This window comes from Scomber scombrus, unplaced genomic scaffold, assembly GCF_963691925.1.
Source record: "Scomber scombrus unplaced genomic scaffold, fScoSco1.1 SCAFFOLD_413, whole genome shotgun sequence".
NCBI lineage: Eukaryota > Metazoa > Chordata > Actinopteri > Scombriformes > Scombridae > Scomber > Scomber scombrus.
Window position 1 is genome coordinate 1 of NW_026910150.1, and position 18700 is coordinate 18700.

The window sequence follows — 18700 nt, forward strand, 5'->3', positions numbered from 1 at the left end:
GTGTGTGTGCATGTGTGTGTGTGTGTGTGTGTGTAATGTAAGATCACACTAGTAAAGCTTTTTCTCTCTCTCTCTACAGCAAGGGTGTCAAACCTACGACTCGTGGGCCAGAACCGGTCCGCCAAAGGGTCTGATCCTGCCTGCTGGATAACTTTGCAAAGTGTAAAAATTACAGAAAAGTAATAAAAAAAAATTCTGCTGCTTCAGACGTTGTTTACATCCTGACCAGAATATAATTCAACACAAAACATTTGACAGCTTGTAAAAACACCCTAAATGTTTTTTACTCTGAAATTTGACGAGTGGCCCAAAATTCACAAAACTGAAAATATTTAAAAACGTTATACTTTAGTGTATAGGTGTTACAAATGTTTGGCTTTATGTAAAATTAATAGTTTAAAAAAGATTGTTATGTTATAAATTGTTTTATTTTATTGCTTTTTATGGTTTCATTATGCTCTTGTAATTTTCAGTTTCAATAAAATACATTTAAATCATTATTGCTATGTTATATTTTCATATCTAAGGTAAAATAGGACATGATATTGTGTGATAGTAGTTGTGTAAAACCTAAAAAAAAATACACTCTCTCTGCTCTCTGAATGTTGTCAAGCAGCTTCTGTGCAAAATAATCTGAATAAACAGACATAATATTGTTGAAACTGCTCATTTTTCACAATTAACAGATGGTTTATTATAGTAAAGATATAATATATGTATCATATGGAATGGTTTAACTGGTTTGGCTCACTTCAAACTGGGCTAAAATGAGTTTGACACCCCCGCTGCTCTACAGGATGGTCTCAGCACAGGAGTCACTAAAGCGAGCATGCAGCCGTTTTCTGTGAAAGTCTCTGTGTGTTTCAAAAGGTGGCGGCGGGTCACTGGGGGGGTCGCTGGGGGGGTACAGGTAATGTCGCGTGGAGTAGACGCCAGACCCCTCGCAGTCTGACTCCACCTGGATGTTGACCTGGGGCACGGGCGGGCGCAGCGGCGGCGACAGGTGTAGGTGTGACGGAGCGTCCCCTGGGGCGAGGCTCGTCTGGGAGTGGGCAGGTGAGGGGGGGCAGGAGATCTTCAGGTGCAGAGTGATGCTGGGGAACAGCAGTGAGTGAAGCTCAAAAAAAACAAACAGTGGAAGCTTCAACATACATTCATCAAGACGTTCATTTAACAAACTGGAGAGTTTGTGATGGGTCTGTGTGACGGTGCAGCGTGTTACATTTAACCCTGCTGTTGTCCTCCCGGGTCAAGGAAGGACAGGAGGAAGGAAGTAAGGAAGGAAATGAGGAAGGAAGGTAGGAAGGAAATGAGGAAGGAAGGTAGGAAGGAAAGAAGGAAGGGAAAGGAGTAAGGAGGGCGGGAGGGAGGAAAAGAGGAAGGAAGTAAGGAGAGAAGGAAGGGTAGAAGGAAAGGAGGAATGAAGTAAGGAAGGAAGGAAGGAAGGAAGGAAGTGAGGAAAGAAGGAAAGGTGGAAGGAGGGACAGGAGGAAGGAAGGAAGGAAGGAAAGAAGGGAGGAAAGAAGGAAGGAAGGAAGGAAGGAAGGAAGGAAAGGAAAGGAGTAAGGAAGGAGGGAGGGAGGAAAAGAGGAAGGAAGTAAGGAGAGAAGGAAGGGAAGAAGGAAAGGAGGAATGAAGTAAGGAAGTAAGGAAGGAAGGAAGGAAGGAAGGAAGGAAGTGAGGAAAGAAGGAAAGGTGGAAGGAGGGACAGGAGGAAGGAAGGAAGGAAGGAAAAAAGGGAGGAAAGAAGGAAGGAAGGAAAGGAGTAAGGAGGGAGGAAAAGAGGAAGGAAGTAAGGAGAGAAGGAAGGGAGGAAGGAAGGAAGGAAGTGAGGAAAGAAGGAAGGAAGGAAGGAAAGGTGGAAGGAGGGACAGGAGGAAGGAAGGAAGGAAGTAAAGAAGGAAGGAAGGAAGGAAGGGAGGAAAGAAGGAAGGAAGGAAGGAAGGAAAAAAGGGAGGAAAGAAGGAAGGAAGGAAAGGAGTAAGGAGGGAGGAAAAGAGGAAGGAAGTAAGGAGAGAATGAAGGGAGGAAGGAAGGAAGGAAGTGAGGAAAGAAGGAAGGAAGGAAGGAAAGGTGGAAGGAGGGACAGGAGGAAGGAAGGAAGGAAGGAAGTAAAGAAGGAAGGAAGGAAGGGAGGAAAGAAGGAAGGAAGGAAGGAAAGGAAAGGAGTAAGCAGGGAGGGAGGAAAAGAGGAAGGAAATAAGGAGAGAAGGAAGGGAGGAAGGAAATGAGGAAGGAAGGAAGGAAGGAAGCAAGTGAGGAAGTGAGGAAAGAAGTATGGAAGGAGGAGGGAGCAAAGAAAGAGGGAAGGAGGGGAAGAACGAAGGAAAAATTAAAGAAAGAGGGAGGAAGGAAGGAAAGAAGGAAGGAAGGAAATAAGGAACGGTCAAAAGAGATGAGGTTAATTTGACCCGGGAGGACAATAGCAGGGTTAAAAAGAAAACATCAAAATCATTCATATTTGGAGGCAGATTTTTTGTGAAATTATGACTGAAGAGGGCGCTGTTCTTCAAGCTTAACAGGAATAAAGCTTCTCACGCTGGCAGGTGGTGAAAGCTGATGACGTGAGAGAGGAGAGAAAAAAGGATGTGGAGCAATACCTAACAGGGAGGAAGTGGCAGGTTGAAACAAGAAGTCTCAGGAGGAATATGAGCTCAAGTTCTGTGTACATTTTAAAAATAGCGCTGCAGGAACCTGGAGATTATGTAAAAGTCTTTGGTGCAAAAGCCTCTGGAGTCTGGAGTTAACATCCAACAAGTGTCCTTATTTATATTTTATCATGTATTTGTTTATTTAGTATTTTCACACATTTCAATCATCTGCTGAAAAGGGATAACGTGCTGGTTTCTGTAAAGCATATAAACAGGATCAGACTTTATGACAGAGACAGCAGCCATGCAGGAACACAGGATGTAAAGGAGGAGATGTAAACCTAAGTAATAAGACTCTGAAGAAGAAGGGAAACTGCACACTGAAGAAACTAAGAAGAAGTCAATTTAAAAGAGAAACTGGTATCTGAGGCAAAAGAAACAACCAAAATCCTGTTGTGATGAATAACCTCGTACATAGGAAACAGTTTAAAGTGACTGATGATGGATCCACATCACACCATTAAAATACGTCAGCAGGTTCCTGACATGTTAGATATTAAATATAATTGTACAAATAATAAAATCACACTGCTGTTATCCTTTAAACGTGAATTCATAACTGCTCTCCTTCACTTTGCTGGAAACCACAATGATCAGGATCTCATCTCCCCAAATGTTCTTAATGCGAAGATCGTTATAAAACTTCATTTTAGGAACTTTCTCAAGATTAAAAAAACAATCTTATCAATAATTAAAGATTATCAAGCAATTATATGAGGCAAAGAGCATCTTAAGAAGCTCCAGAACCTGCAGAAGGAACCCAAACTACATGTTTTTAGCATTTTAGTTTGTTTTAAAGGATGTTTACTGTAAAATAAGTGGAGATGTCTCGATTAGAGAAGAAGAAAACTAAACTTAACAAACACACCACAAAGCATAGTTTCTCTTTGGTTTTGCAGGTGTGAAAGTAAATGATCTAACTGAAGTCATGATGTCACTTTCTGTCCAGTTTCTTTAACTCTCATTCAGGTTCTTTTTCGTCTATTTTTTTTTTTTTTTTTTACATATTTAAGATACTGCAGCATTTGCTATCAGAAGTTCAAACCTTTGTGATTCTAGTAAAGTTAAATATGATTACTTTGTGAACACAGACATGAAAACACCCACGAAAACATAAAAGTGCTGCTGGAGTAGAAAATGGAAGTTACAGCTTCACTTTGGCCTGATTTAATAATTTCTTCTATTTCTATATGTTCTTTTTATATATTGTTCTTGTTTTGTTTTCCATATGCTTACATAAAGTCTGTCTATTGTAATACATTACCACAGTAGATGACGTGCATATTTATGCAGCTTATAGAAACCATCACTGCTTCATTTGAGCTTTAATACGAGATCAGGAGCGACGTCTCAAGCAACTCATTAGATTCTTAAAATCAGCGTCCAACCATGAATAACGAGGTGAAAGCTGCTACTGCTCATTTTGAATGACTCCAAGTACAAAAACTTTATACTTTGTCTGGTTTACAACGCTTACACTTTATGATTTAGGTATTATTAATGTATAGCTACAGTAGAGCTGCTACTATTAGTCAATCAGCAGAGAATTAATCAGCACAGCTTACATACAGTTAAACAGACAAAGTTACTATTAGTGTTTTCAGTAAATACTGCTTTGGGAAGTAGAAATGGCTGTTTTTGGGAATCAAGGCCCAATTTAGCCAAGAGGAGAAGGACTCCTCGAAAAAAATAAGAAAAATACCCTAAATGCTTTCTAAGACAATCTTTATAACAGAATAAAGATATCAAAAAAATCACTGCCTCATGATTCCCTGGGGTTTGAACTTCTTCTCTCTCCTAATTTTTGCTGTCGTAAACACACTCTCACATCTAACACAATCACACAACTATAATTACAATAAATAGTACAGATACATGACAGTCCAACACCCAAACCTGAAATTCAGATTGTAAAAGGGTGGAGTCTTTGTACAGCTACCCCGTCACCAGGAAATTACATTAAATACAACAAAATTATCACGTACGAGTATATAAACATAATTTCTAGGAGACAGGGTTGCAAACTGAAACTAATATCTGATTTTTTTTACAAAGACACATTCTTAAGTAGAGAAAAGTGAGAATTATAATAATAATCTTTCTGTGGATATACCAAGATTAAGTGATTAAGTGATTAAAGTGATTAAAATACATTAACAGTAGGAAGGTTATTGTTGTTGAATTAAAGGATAAACCCCTAAATTTTTATCTGGCAACTGAATTAAACACAATATGTACAAATATATCAATTACATGCTCTCATGCACTGCATTGTAAACAGTACTCTCTCTCTCCTCTCTCTCTCTCTCTCTCTCTCTCTCTCTCTCTCTCTCTCTCTCTCTCTCTCTCTCTCTCTCTCTCTTTCTGCAAGTGCACAAAATGACCCACATCTACCCCGCCTGCAGTGTTTAAAACACACCTATACACACCGAAAACTGCATTTGAAAATAAAATATCTAACACATATAAATACAAGTGATGCAGCAGCTGAGAACTGGAAAAAAAACTCAAAACTCAAATAAAGTGTGTTTCTGTGTTGTTGTTTTTTATGTGTAGAGTTGACTGGAAAGTGACAGTGTGGTCCCAGCCAGAGTTAGTGTCAGGTGAGAGCATCAGATCACTGTAGGGCACGTGCAGTTTCAGCACACAGTACCTGCGGTCTAGTTCATTTTGATCGGACGTGACTGTTGAGTACGGGTTCAGCTCCTGTAAGAGAACCACACACACACACACCACACACACACACACACACACAGAACATTTCATTTCATATTAAGTGCATGTCAAAGTATCCACTTATTAATTAACCCTCCTGTTGTCCTCCCAGGTCAAATTGACCCCATCTCTTTTGACTGTTCCTTCTTTCCTTCCTTCCTTCTTTCCTTCCTTCCTCCCTCTTTCTTTAATTTTTCGTTCGTTCTTGCCCTCCTTCCCTCTTTCTTTGCTTCCTCCTCCTTGCATACTTCTTTCCTCACTTCCTTCCTTACTTCCTCCCTTCCTCCTTTCCTTCCTCCCTTCCTTCTCTCCTTACTTCCTTCCTCTTTTCCTCCCTCCCTCCCTCCTTACTCCTTTCCTTCCTTCCTTCCTTCCTTCCTTCTTTCATTCCTTCCTTCCTTCCTCCTGTCCCTCCTTCAACCTTTCGTTCTCCGTTCCTTCCTTCCTCCCTTCCTTCTCTCCTTACTTCCTTCCTCTTTTCCTCCCCTCCCCTCCCTCCTTACTCCTTTCCTTCCTTCCTTCCTTCCTTCCTTCCTTCCTTCCTTCCTTCCTTCCTTCTTTCCTTCCTTCCTTCCTTCCTTCCTTCCTTCCTTCCTTCCTTCCTTCCTCCTGTCCTTCCTTGACCTGAGGACAACAGGAGGGTTAAGAAAAAAAAAAGAAAATATGGATGACAAGCAACATCTATCCACCCTACATCTGCCACATTCAGTAAATGACATGAACATAGAGCTGGGCAATTAATCGAAAAATAATCAAAACCGACATTTAGAAACTCTAATCGACTTAATCTTGCTCATGTCAATTAATCGTGGTGTTCACTGTTGCCATGACAGTAAAGGTTGCATATCTTTAAGGAATTTGAAAACTTGTCTCCAGTGATCATTTGAACCCAAACCATGATCTTTACATAATTCTAATCAAGTGAACTAGACATTAACCATCAAATTGACCCTGTCTGTTTTGACTGTTCCTTCTTTGCTCCCTTTCTTCCTTCCCTCTGTCCATCCTTCCTTCTTTCCTCCCTTCCTTCCTTCCTCCCTCCCTTCCTTCTTTCTTTCCTCGCCCCTCTATCCTTCCTTCTTTCCTTCCCTCCTTCCTCCCTCCCTCCTTTCCTTCCTCCCTTCCATCCATTCTTCCTTCCTTTCCTTCCCCCTTCCTTCTTTCCTCCCTCCCTCCTTCCTTCCTTCCTTCCTTCCTTCCTTCCTTCCTTCCTTCCTTCCTTCCCTCCTTTCCTTCCCTCCTTTCCTCCCTTCCTTCCTTCCTTCCTCCCTCCCTCCTTTCCTTCCTTCTTCCTCCCTTCCTTCCTTTCCTTCCTCCCTTCCTTCTTTCCTCCTTCCTTCCTTCCTTCCTTCCTTCCTTCCTTCCTTCCTTCCCTCCTTCCTTCCTCCCTCCTTTCTTCCCTTCCTTCCTTCCTTCCTTCCTTCCTTCCTACAACAGGGGGGTTAAAACAGCATTATTTTCACTCCCTAAAGATACTCATGTGTGAGGGCAGCAGTGTAAAATACAAAACAAAATAAACTGTGAAAATACATAATTGTTCATCAAAGGTGGAGATAATCGTTCATTAATCGTAATCAAGGTTAAAAGTTCAATTAATCGTGATTTTGATTGTTGCCATAATCGCCCAGCCCTACATGAACATAAAAAAAACCCACATTAAACAAACACAAGAGGTGGGAGCTTCGGTGTACTCACAGTCAGAGGTTTGGTTTTGGGTGGGGGGGTTATCTTGGGTGGGGTCTGGCTCTGTGTGTGGCTCTATGGCCTCCATGGGAATCTGCACAGGAGGGGGGGCAGAGCTGCGGGGCTGAGAGGCACAAAGAGGGGAGGGGGGGTCGGCATGCTGGACAAACTGGGATCTTAAAGGGTGAAACAGGAGATTTTCTATATTTTTCTTATAGTCAAAAAATCTCAACCAACAATGAACTGATCTACTAACAAATATTATGTGTGTATTAAAGGCTGATATATCTTATTCCTTTATTGTTTTCCAAAAATGATTAAAAACACTTCCTTCATTATGAACATGCACATTGTAGTTTATTTTGACTCAAAGTGGATAGAAGATGTTGAAGTTGCGCGAAAGATGTTGAAGTTGGTTTAATTTAACCTTTGTGTCGTCCTCCCTGGTCAAATTGACCCCGTCTGTTTGAACTGTTCCTTCTTTCCTCCCTTCCTTCCTTCCGTCTGTCCTCCCTCCCTCCCTCCTTCTCTCTTTCGTTCCTTCCTCTCTCTTTCCTCCCTTCCTTCCTCCATCCCCCTTCCTTCCTTCCTTCCTTCCTTCCTTCCTTCCTTCCTTCCTTCCTTCCTCCCTCCCTTCTTTTTCTTTCTTACATCCCCTCTACCTTCCTCCCTTCCTTCTTTCCTTCCTTCCTTCCTTCCTTCCTTCCTTCCTTCCGCTTTTCCTTTCTCCCTCCCTCCCTCCTTCCTTCTTTCCTCCCTACCTCCTAGCTTCCTTCCTCCCTCCTTTCCTTCCTTCCTCCCTCCTTTCCTTCCTCCTTTCCTCTTTTCCTTTCTCCCTCCCTCCTTCCTTCCTTCTTTCCTCCCTCCCTCCTACCTTCCTTCCTCCCTCATTTCCTTCATTCCTTCCTTACTTCCTTCCCTCCTTTCCTTCCTTCCTCTCTCCCTCCCTCCTTTCCTTCCTTCTTCCTCCCTCCCTTCCTTCCTTGACTCGAGGACAACAGGAGGGTTAAACAGGTAGACTTATTAAGATAGGGAGTTTAAGCATTGGGAGATGTTCAGATAATTTACAGACAATTAAACTAAAATCAAACTCATTCTTTGAATTTGGAAAATAGATATGATGCTTTATGTTAATTTAAATTTATGGTAACTCAACATTTTCATAACAAGATGAGGCTGTTAACCTGCTGGCAAAAAGGGAAGTAGGAAACTCTCATTTTGAAGGCCCTTCCATTTGAAGAAATCATTCTTTATAACTCAGTCTCTCTCGTGCTCTAAAGGGCAGTTCAACCTCTTTTGCATAACTAGGTCTCTCTTGCATGTGTATCACCATCTTCTTCTTTTGCTTCTGTCCACTTTGGCGTCTCATACACTAGAGCACCAAATGTGGATTCATCTGTGGCTGAAAATAATCCCCAAACAATTGTACTATGTCCTCCTGTTTGAGTTACGCTTGTTAAAAACATATATTTGGTCACAAACTAAAGTGTTGGAAACATTCAGATTTTGACCTGATTATTGTGCTGAATGAAATGTTGGATAATCACCAAAGTTACTACAGTTGATCCTTAACCCTCCTGTTGTCCTCCCGAGTCTGATCCCATCTCTTTTGACTGTTCCTTCTTTCCTTCATTCCTTCTTTCCTTCATGCCTTGCTCTTTCTTTAATTTTTCCTTCTTTCTTCCCCTCCTTCCCTCTTTCTTTGTTCCCTCCTCCTTTCATACTTCTTTCCTCACTTCCTCACTTCCTTCCTTCCTTCCTTCCTCTTTTCCTTCCTCCCTTCCTTCTCTCCTTACTTCCTTCCTCTTTTCCTCCCTCCTTCCCTCCTTACTCCTTTCCTTCCTTCCTTCCTTCCTTCCTTCCTTCCTTCCTTCCTTCCTTCCTTCCTTCCTTCCTTCCTTCCTCCTGTCCCTCCTTCCATCTTTCCTTCCTCCCTTCCTTCTTTCCTCACTTCCTACCTTCCTTCCTACCTTCCTTCCTCATTTGCTTCCTCCCTTCCTTCTCTCCCTTCTTCCTTCCTATTTTCCTCCCTCCCTCCCTCCTTACTCCTTTCCTTCCTCATTCCTTCCTTCCTTCCTTCTTTCCTCCTTCCCTTCCTTCCTTCCTTTCTTTCTTTCTTTCTTTCTTTCTTTCTTTATTCCTTCCTTCCTTCCTTCCTTCCTTCCTTCCTCCTGTCCTTCCTTGACCTGAAGACAGCAGGAGGGTTAAGGCACATGGATGTCTGAATCACATTTCACAGCAAATCATCCAACAGTTATTGAGATTAACGTCATGGTGGCACTAGAGGGAAAGTCAGAAGATCTCCAAAGTTAGTAGGATTCTTCTTCTGGAGAACAAGAACGACTGAATACAATTTCATCTTAATCCATCAAATAGTTGGTGATATATTTCAGGCTGGACTAAAGTGGTGGACTGACCAACTGTCATTGATGCTTATGTGTCAAAAAATAATATTAAATTGAAAGTATTGAGAGATGGACAAACAAATTAACCAAGATTGCATCCAAATTTAGTGTATTTAAAAAAAAACAAATGTACAAAATATAAATTCACTGCAATTTCACAGATCTTAGGAGTTGGTTCATCAATATAAACATCTGGTGGGGCTAATTTTGTAAAGCAGGTCATCAACTCAAAGATCAGCGGTTTCATTCCCGATTTCTCCACTCTACATATTGAAGTGTCCTAAGGTGCCGAAATTACTACCTAATTAATGTGACTTGTAGTGTAAAAAAAGTGCTTTGAGTGGTCAGAAGACTACAAAGCCAATGTAAATGGAGTTTATTGACCATTTAACATTCGTGTCGTCCTCCCGGGTCAAATTGACCCCGTCTGTTTTGACAGTTCTTTCTTTCCTCCCTTCTTTCCTTCCTTTCCTCCCTTCCTTCAACCGTCTGTCCTTCCTCCCTCCTTTTCTCTTTCTTCCCTTCTTTCTTTCCTTCCTCCATCCCCCTACCTTCCTCCCTTCCTCCTTCCTTCCTTCCGCCTGTCCTTCCTCCCCCTTCTCTCTCTCTTTCCTTCCTCTCTCTTTCCTCCATTCCTTTCCTTCCTCTCTCTTTCCTCCATTCCTTCTTTCCTTCCTCCATCCCCCTACCTTCCTCCCTTCCTTCTTTCCTCTGTCCTTCTTTCCTTCCTTCCTTCCTCCCTTCCTCCCTCCTTTCCTTACTTATTTTTACACCTCACCCAATCTTAAAACCTTTTTTGAAATATGTCGATATTTGTACGAATTTTCAGGCATTTCCGCTCAAGTATTTTTAAGCACAAATTGGAAATATGAATAAAAACAGGTTGATAGAAACACACCTATAGTTGGTTTTGGTATTCTCTTGGGATTGGTTGACAGAAAATATAGATTCAACCCAGCTTCATCCTTCTACCACAATCATCAGTAGAAACACTGCCAGTGAGGATATATAAAGTAAGTGAGCACACAGATGCTGTCAGAGTGTTTCTAAAGTGTTGGAGCACAGTGGGAGAGGTTGACAGATACACTAAAAAGGAGCACGGACACACAAAAAGACTGTAGTAAGTGTTATACAGTGCCTTTTCAGCAGCACTGTGGGACAGAGAGGAAGAAACACACAATATTAGTCAGCGAAAACAAACCCAGGAGCGACACAACCACGACAGATGGAGCGACACACGTTTAAATAGACAGTAAACCCCCCCCCAGTAGTATCTGCGTGTGCATTTAATTACTCGTTTAAAGACATTTCCCTCCTCACCTCCTCGTCGCTCTCTGGCTCGACCACCCTCTTCTCTTTCTTCTTCCTCTTTTCATCCTCCTTCTTCTTCTTGTCTTTGTCTGGCAGGATGTCATCCAGCCAGGCCAGGTCGTGTTGTGAGAACATCAGATCAAGCAGTTTCCGGACAACCATCAGACCCAAAATCTGGAAACAGTGGAAAAGAAGTTAACCCTCGACAAATAGGAGTTATAAGAAGCTGTGAGAAAGGTTCTTGTTTGCCTTCAGAACAGAAAATAGTGTATTATACAAAGATTATTTTATTAAAACCTAAAGTCAAGGTGCTGGAAATGTGCACAGTCCATATCAACAGTCTGCATGAAGTTCATCAAGTCACCATCATGCTCCTGAAAGTCCTGCTATAAAGGCCCAAGTCAAGTCCAAGCCAAAACATTGTGTTTCGAGTCTTAAACAAGTCATTATGCCCCTCACCATGACAAAAAATAAAAAATGCCTTTTGAAATTTGTGTTTTTCAAATTGCAACTCCAACCGGTCAAGGCAGACGTTTTAATCTTTAACTGAAGATTTTCTTCTTTAAGTACACAATAAAAATATAGTACACAAGCATAGTAAGCACAGCAAGACTAATAAGCATGTACCAGCAAACACAGTCAAAGATCAAGTGAAAGTGAAGTCAAAGTGTGCTCTCAAGGCTCCATAGCGTCAACTAAACCATTTAACATGGACATACAGCATGTTATACATCCGTAGCAAAAAACTGCCAAAGGCAGACTTTCCTAATGTGACCCTAAATATACAAAAATGGAAATAAAATGCATCTTTTTTAAATATTTGTGCAGCTGATACACATTTTTATATATGCAAATGTACAAATTTAACCAATGTTTATTAAAAAAGGTTCAAGAATCAGCATTAAAATATGTTGTATTCTTCATATTCTATACAATGTTTTTCCTGATCATAAAATAGTGATTGTAAATGGGTTTTTTCCCATTTACAGAAGGATGAATCAAAAATGTATTAATGTGAATTGATGTTATTATAAGTCAGAATATGAACAGTATGTAAGGGTTAATACTACCCAAATGCAATGAATGTGATTTTACAGGCTACCATTTCCCCCCTAAACAGCTGACTGTATGTCTAAACCGAGCTGGTCCTCATATTTAATATCATGTAACTATGAGGATCCTCATTCCTTCCTTCTGTCCTTCCTTCCTCTCTCCCTCCTTCTTTCCTTCCCTCCTTCCTTCCTCCCTCCCTCCTTCTTTCCTTCCTTTCCTCCCTTCCTCCCTTCCTCCCTCCTTCCTTCCTTCCTTTCCTTCCTCCATTCCATCTTTCCTCCCTCCTTCTCTCTTTCTTTCCTCCCCCTCCCTTCCTTCTTTCCTCTGTCCTTCTTTCCTTCCTTCCTCCTTTCCTCTTTTCCCTTCTCCCTCCCTCCTTCCTTTTTTCCTCCCTCCCTCCTACCTTCCTTCTTTCTTTCCTCCGTCCGTACTTCCTTCCTTCCTTTCCTCCCTTCCTTCCTTCCCTCCCTCCTCCCTTCCTCCTTCCCTTCCTTACTCCTTTCCTTCCTTCTTCCTCACTTCCTCCCTCCCTTCTTTCCTTCTTCCTTCCTTCCTTCTTCCTCCCTTCCTTCCCTTCCTTACTCCTTTCCTTCCTTCTTCCTCCCTTCCTCCCTCCCTTCTTTCCTTCTTCCTTCCTTCTTCTTCCCTTCCTTCCTCCTTTCTTCCTCCCTTCCTTCCTTAACTCGAAGACAACAGGAGGGTTAAAAAAAACAACCCTTAGATTAATGTCTGAAGCATTGATAAATACCGCAAATAGAAAAACAAAGATAAGATATTCAGTCACACCCGGTCGCAGACACACTCACCATTACTGAAGATGATGGCCAGGAAGGTTGACTTCAGGATCCAGAGGACAGCCAGGCAGAGGATCTGGACCAGCGTGAAAAGATGGACGCGCCTCAGAGGAACGTGACGCAGGAAGGAGAAGTCTGGCTGGTGTTTGGCCGGCATCAGACACAGCTTGATACGCTCCCAGAACTGAGACAGAAAATACAGAAGAGGTCTCAAATGTTTAAAAGTGATTGTACGATTATACTAAGAATCCAATCTGAGATTTAGCAATGCAGATAAATATGGGATCATGATTAGCCCTCCTGTTGTCCTCAGGTCAAGGAAGTACAGGAGGAAGGGGAGGAAGGAAGGACGGAAGGAAGGGAGGAAAGAAGGAAGGAAAGAATGAGGAAGGAAAGGAGTAAGGAGGGAGGGAGGAAAAGAGGAAGGAAGTAAGGAGAGAAGGAAGGAGGAAGGAAATTAGGAAGGAGGGAAGGAAGGAAGGAAGTAAGTGAGGAAAGATGGAAGGAAGGAACGAGGAAGGAAAGGAGTAAGAAAGGAAGGGAGGAAGGAAATGAGGAAGGAAGGAAGGAAGGAAGGAAGTTAGTGAGGAAAGAAGGAAGGGAGGAAGGAAAGGTGGAAGGAGGGACAGGAGGAAGGAAGGAAGGAAGGGAGGAAAGAAGGAAGAAAGAAAGGAAGGAAGAAAGGAAGGAAGGGAGGAAGGAAGGAAGGAAGGAAGGAAGGAAGGAAGGAAGGAAGGAAGGAAGGAAGGAAGGAAGGAAAGGAGTAAGGAGGGAGGGAGGGAGGGAGGAAAAGAGGAAGGAAGGAAAGAAGGAACAGTCAAAAGAGATGGGGTCAATTTGACCCGGGAGGACGACAGGAGGGTTACAAATGGGTTCACAATCTAACAAACAAGCCAATTATAAACCATTCACAAAGCCTTTATAAGGGGAGCCTTATTGTAAAGTGGTAGCAACATTTTCACCATAAAATCTGACAGCCATCTTTAATCTACCTGGATGCCGCTTAGTGAGGCGACTCCCATGTAGAGGAACACTCCATAGAGGACCGGCATCGGGATGTACTGCAGGAAACAAACAGCTGTTAAAAAGATGTAACTGAAACTTTACAGGTGTAAATAAAGAAGTGTAAAGTAAAATAAACTGATGGAGAGACAAATGGCATTATATAGCAATATTTCCTCAGATCTGGCATTTCAAAATGTTAAAAGTGTATTAATATGTTGAACTTTTGACTGTGTTATTATGATAATGTGTCTTTATATCCCACTGACACCTGAAATAACACAAAATAACTTGTTGTGTTTTTCACTCTGTACATTTAGATAAGGATGGTACTTTTTGTTGTTGTTGTTGTTTAATATCATTTTTTATTTAATATTTTAGTTTTTTGCTGTGTTTAACAAACACCATTTCCCCTTTAATCTACAGATTATCCCTTAGCAAAAAGTAGTATACTTGAAGTGCATTTTATTAAGTATGCTTGAGTGTAAATATAAGTATAGCAAGTATGGATGCTCAAAATTGACTTTTCTGCCGATATCTGATATTCCGATATTCCCCAACTCTTAATTTCCGATACCGATATCACCCGATACCGATATTTGCAGGCTTTTTAAACCAAAACTATTAGTTAACAACATAACATATCTCCTACTGTTGAATTAACACATTATGCCTAATTTTATTGTGAGGACCCACTGGATGCATACATAAATGCAACATGGCTTTCCAAATGTAAACACTGTCTGTGCAAAATAAGAGAACAACTTCAACTTAAGTTATGGAAAAAAGTGCCAATATGGCACTGCCATATTTATTATGCTGCTTTGCAGTTTCTGGAGGCGGGACCTTTTTTATAGGAACGTCCTCTCACTCGGTCCTCTCAGCTGTTGTGTTTCCATAGCAGAGACCCACCGGACTCTGACGGTGACGTCACAGGGGCGACTCGCCGAAAGCATAACAGAGAAAATGACAACGAGGAGGTAAACCTCGTTTCTGTTTGTGTGTTCGTGTACATGGCGGTGGACGCTATTAACTTGTTAGCCACGGTTAGCAACCCACGAGTCTAGCTCGTTGTTGTTGTTATACGTCATCAAGCGCGCGCCGGTAAACGTCCCATGCTGCGTTCATGCAGGCTTGGAAATGCTGAAGCCTACAGAACAAATATTGGTTATAAAAACCCGATACCGATATTTCCCGATTTTACATTTTTAAGTGAATATCAGCCGATAATATCGGACGGGCGATAATATCGGACATCCCTAATAGCAAGTATACTACGGACCATGTACTTGTAGTGTACTAGAAAGTATACTAATTTAATACCTCTTCGGACTAAATTGGAACATTTCTAAGTTTATTAAAGTATACTTTAAGTTTACTTTATAAGGTCATTTTAAGTTTACAAAAGTATACTTTCAAGTATACAACAAGTACACTCATCTATATACTACTAGTGTACTAGGTATATACTTCTAGTCCACATTTTAGTTTATTGAAGTATACTAAAAGTATAGCACAAGTACACTCTTCTATATACTGCCATTGCACTAGTTATATACTATATGATCTTGAACATATAAGTTTTATAACAGGGGTAATACCTCAAAGCTAATGTGTGTAGTGAAAAACATTTTTATTCTGCTAAATTAAATGTAAGCACGAGTCAATGACTTGACCTTATTCTGTACTTGGATCATGATATACTAAGTATTAGTACTTTGTGGCCGAAAGAAGTAAAAAGTATACTAAAGTACAAGCACATTTATAAGCTTTAGTAATAAAGTATAAGTGTAAGTTTTAGTATTAATGTACTTAGTCTTAGACTTTTCTTTATACTTTTCAGTATAAGCCAAGTATACTTCACTATACTATTCTTAAGTATATAAAATATAGTATATAAAAAGTAAACTTCAAGTATACTGCCTCAGTTTTAGTATAAAATAAGTATACTCATAATACACTTGAATAAACGACTTTTTGCTAAGGGATTGCAGGTTAAACATCATGTCTTGATAAAAGAAGAAAGCCCATTGGTGAAATGAGGGTTGGGACTAGTTCAGACATCTCTGTGATGAAGGTAGGACAGAGGACTGAACATTTTTAGACTGCAGAGATTACAGCAACATTCACTGCTCATCTGCTAACTAACCTGGAGAACAGGAGCGAGGAAGACTGAGAGTCCGGTCAGAACGAACACCAAAATGCCCGTCAACCTCTGCTCCCTAAATATGAAGAATCACACAATATATTATGAATGCATACAGTGTAAAATATCCACACACACACACACACACACATATATATATACACAGTGTCAGGACACTCTTACCTGACTCCAAGGAACTGGGGCTGCTCTCCGGGAGCGCTGGATTCACTCTCCATCTTCAGAGAGTCGATGTGGGCGATGGAGATGACGGTAGCTGCTACGTACCAGGGTAAACCCATGAAGGAGCACACAGCCATCAGGACTCCCACCCAGAACAGGTCCAAGTGGTAGCCGCAACCTTTCTGCAATTGTGTCAAAATTACAGCAGGTGACAAAACATTCACAGCTGAAGGATTTGAGGAAATTATCTAAAATCTTGTGTTTCTTTTTGACCAACTATTGGCTGGTATTTGAGGTCTACATCAAATATATCTTACAAACGTATCTTGTTTCTATAGTCAGTTAGAGTAAAGTTAACCCTCCTGTTGTCCTCCTGGGTCAAATTGACCCCATCTCTTTTGACTGTTCCTTCTTTCCTTCCTTCCTTCTTTCCTTCCTTCCTCCCTCTTTCTTTAATTTTTCCTTCGTTCTTCCCATTCTTCCCTCTTTCTTTCCTCCTTCCTCCTTCCATACTTCTTTCCTCACTTCCTTCCTTCCTCCTTTCCTTCCTCCCTTCCTTCTCTCCTTACTTCCTTCCTCTTTTCCTTCCTCCCTCCCTCCTTACTCCTTTACTTTCCTTTCCTTCCTTCCTTCCTTCCTTCCTGCCTTCCTTCCATCCTTCCTTCCTCCTGTCCCTCCTTTCACCTTTCCTTCCTCCCTTCCTTCTTTCCTCACTTCCTTCCTTCCTTCATCATTTCCTTCCTCCCTTCCTTCTCTCCTTACGTCCTTCCTCTTTTCCTCCCTCCCTCCTTACTCCTTTCCTTCCTCATTCCTTCCTTCCTTCTTTACTCCCTCCCTTCCTTCCTTCCTTCCTTCCTCCTGTCCTTCCTTGACCTGAGGACAACAAGAGGGTTAACTAAACTTCATCTATTGAAGAAATGGCCGTTTTTCAGACCTTCAGCTTGTTTTCCTTGCGGTTGACGATGACGGCGCTGATCTGCTGGTCCATGAAGATGAGGATAGTGACCAGCAGAGCGGGAACAAAGCTGGCCACGTACCACCACCAGGGGTTCTTACCAAACGGCATAATTATCCAGCCACGGTCAGAACGAGTGGGCTGCATCATACATACACACATTATAATCATGTTTAAATACACAGAACAGGTCAACAGCTTACATCCAACTTACACACTGATAATGGCAGCACGAAAACATCTAAACATACTAACTACTTATGCAGTGGTGGAAGAAATATTTAGATTATTTATTTAACCCTCCTGTTGTCCTCCCGGGTCAAAATGACCCGTCTCTTTTGACTGTTCCTTCTTTCCTTCCTTCCTTCCTTCCTTCTTTCCTTCCTTCCTCCCTCTTTTTTTTTAATTTTTCCTTCGTTCTTCCCCTCCTTCCCTCTTTCTTTGCTCCCTCCTCCTTCTATACTTCTTTCCTCACTTCCTTCCTTCCTTCCTTCCTTCCTTCCTCCCTTCCTCCTTTCCTTCCTCCCTTCCTTCTCTCCTTACTTCCTTCCTCCTTTCCTCCCTCCCTCCTAACTCCTTTCCTTTCCTTCCTTCCTTCCTTCCTTCCTCCTGTCCCTCTTTCCACCTTTCCTTCCTCACTTCCTTCCATCCTTCCTTCCTTCCTTCCTTCCTTCCTTCCTTCCTTCCTTCCTTCCTTCCTTCCTCCCTTCCTCCTTTCCTTCCTCCCTTCCTTCTCTCCTTACTTCCTTCCTCCTTTCCTTCCTCCCTTCCTTCTCTCCTTACTTCCTTCCCCTTTTCCTCCCTCCCTCCCTCCCTCCCTCCTTACTCCTTTCCTTCCTCATTCCTTCCTTCCTTCTTTCCTCCCTTCCACCCTTCTTTCCTTCCTTTCTTCCTTGACCTGAGGACAAAAGGAGGGTTAAGTGCAGTTCTGGAGTAAATGTACTTACTTATTTTCCACCACTGCTAAAATAAACACACAAACAAACACATAAACATGCAGAAGGGGAGTCGTATGATATATGCGAGCGTATTCATGGTATAAACACACACATGATTTAGTGAGAAATCAAATACCTTGAGCTCAGTTGGAACGATTAGTTTGGGTGTGTCTAACCCGACCAACATATCCAGACCCACAAAGGACATGATTGACATGAAGATGGCAAAATCACTGATTAGCTTCCTCAGCTACACACACAGAAAAGAAGAAGAAGAGACGTGTAGTACGACAGAGAAAGAGAGAGACATAAACGTACAGGAGGAAGGAAGGAGGATGACAAGACAAAAAGAAGAGAGACTCTTCAAAATAATTATTACGTTATTAATAAATCACACACACACACACAAAAAAATCTAATTTCTGGTTAAAAGTGACTAAAAACGACATCCTAGAGGAGAGAAATGCATCTGAGCAGTGACATAAGAAGTCGGGGAAAGATGAAAGGAGGTACTGAGGGAAGACGTGGACCTTGATCTCAGTGGGAACGTGCAGTTTGGGGGTCTCTAGCTCCAGCAGGAGGTCCAACCCACAGAAGAGCAGGATGGAAATGATGATGGAAAAGTCGCTGATGAATTTTCGGATCTGGGAGCGCAAACAGGGAGAGGAGGCAGAGGAGGAGGAGGAGAGAACATGGGAGAGGACATTCAGGTAAGGGTAACGGAGGTTTTTTAAGGTAGAGGTTTGGGTCAAGAGGAGGGAACAAGATGAAGCTTTCATTTCATGCACATATTCTGTGGTTTTAAAAAAATGAGTAAGGGGGGTATTCAGTATTTCTCAGCAAATCCCATTAACCCTCCTGTTGTCG

The 18700-nt window shown here is 41.7% G+C and overlaps 1 protein-coding gene across 1 annotated transcript; it reads right to left on the reverse strand.

The window, feature by feature from the left end:
* Nucleotides 1-790: 790 nt before the first annotated feature.
* Nucleotides 791-18477, reverse strand: LOC133976770 (electrogenic sodium bicarbonate cotransporter 4-like; the record flags this gene model as incomplete). Its single annotated transcript, XM_062414969.1, has 10 exons — nt 791-1094; nt 5305-5357; nt 10775-10939; nt 12617-12796; nt 13605-13673; nt 15764-15836; nt 15944-16122; nt 16875-17036; nt 17970-18083; nt 18364-18477. Coding segments are annotated over 10 exons (1413 nt in total), but the record flags the coding sequence as incomplete, so codon positions are not given.
* Between the last annotated feature and the right edge of the window lie 223 nt (nt 18478-18700).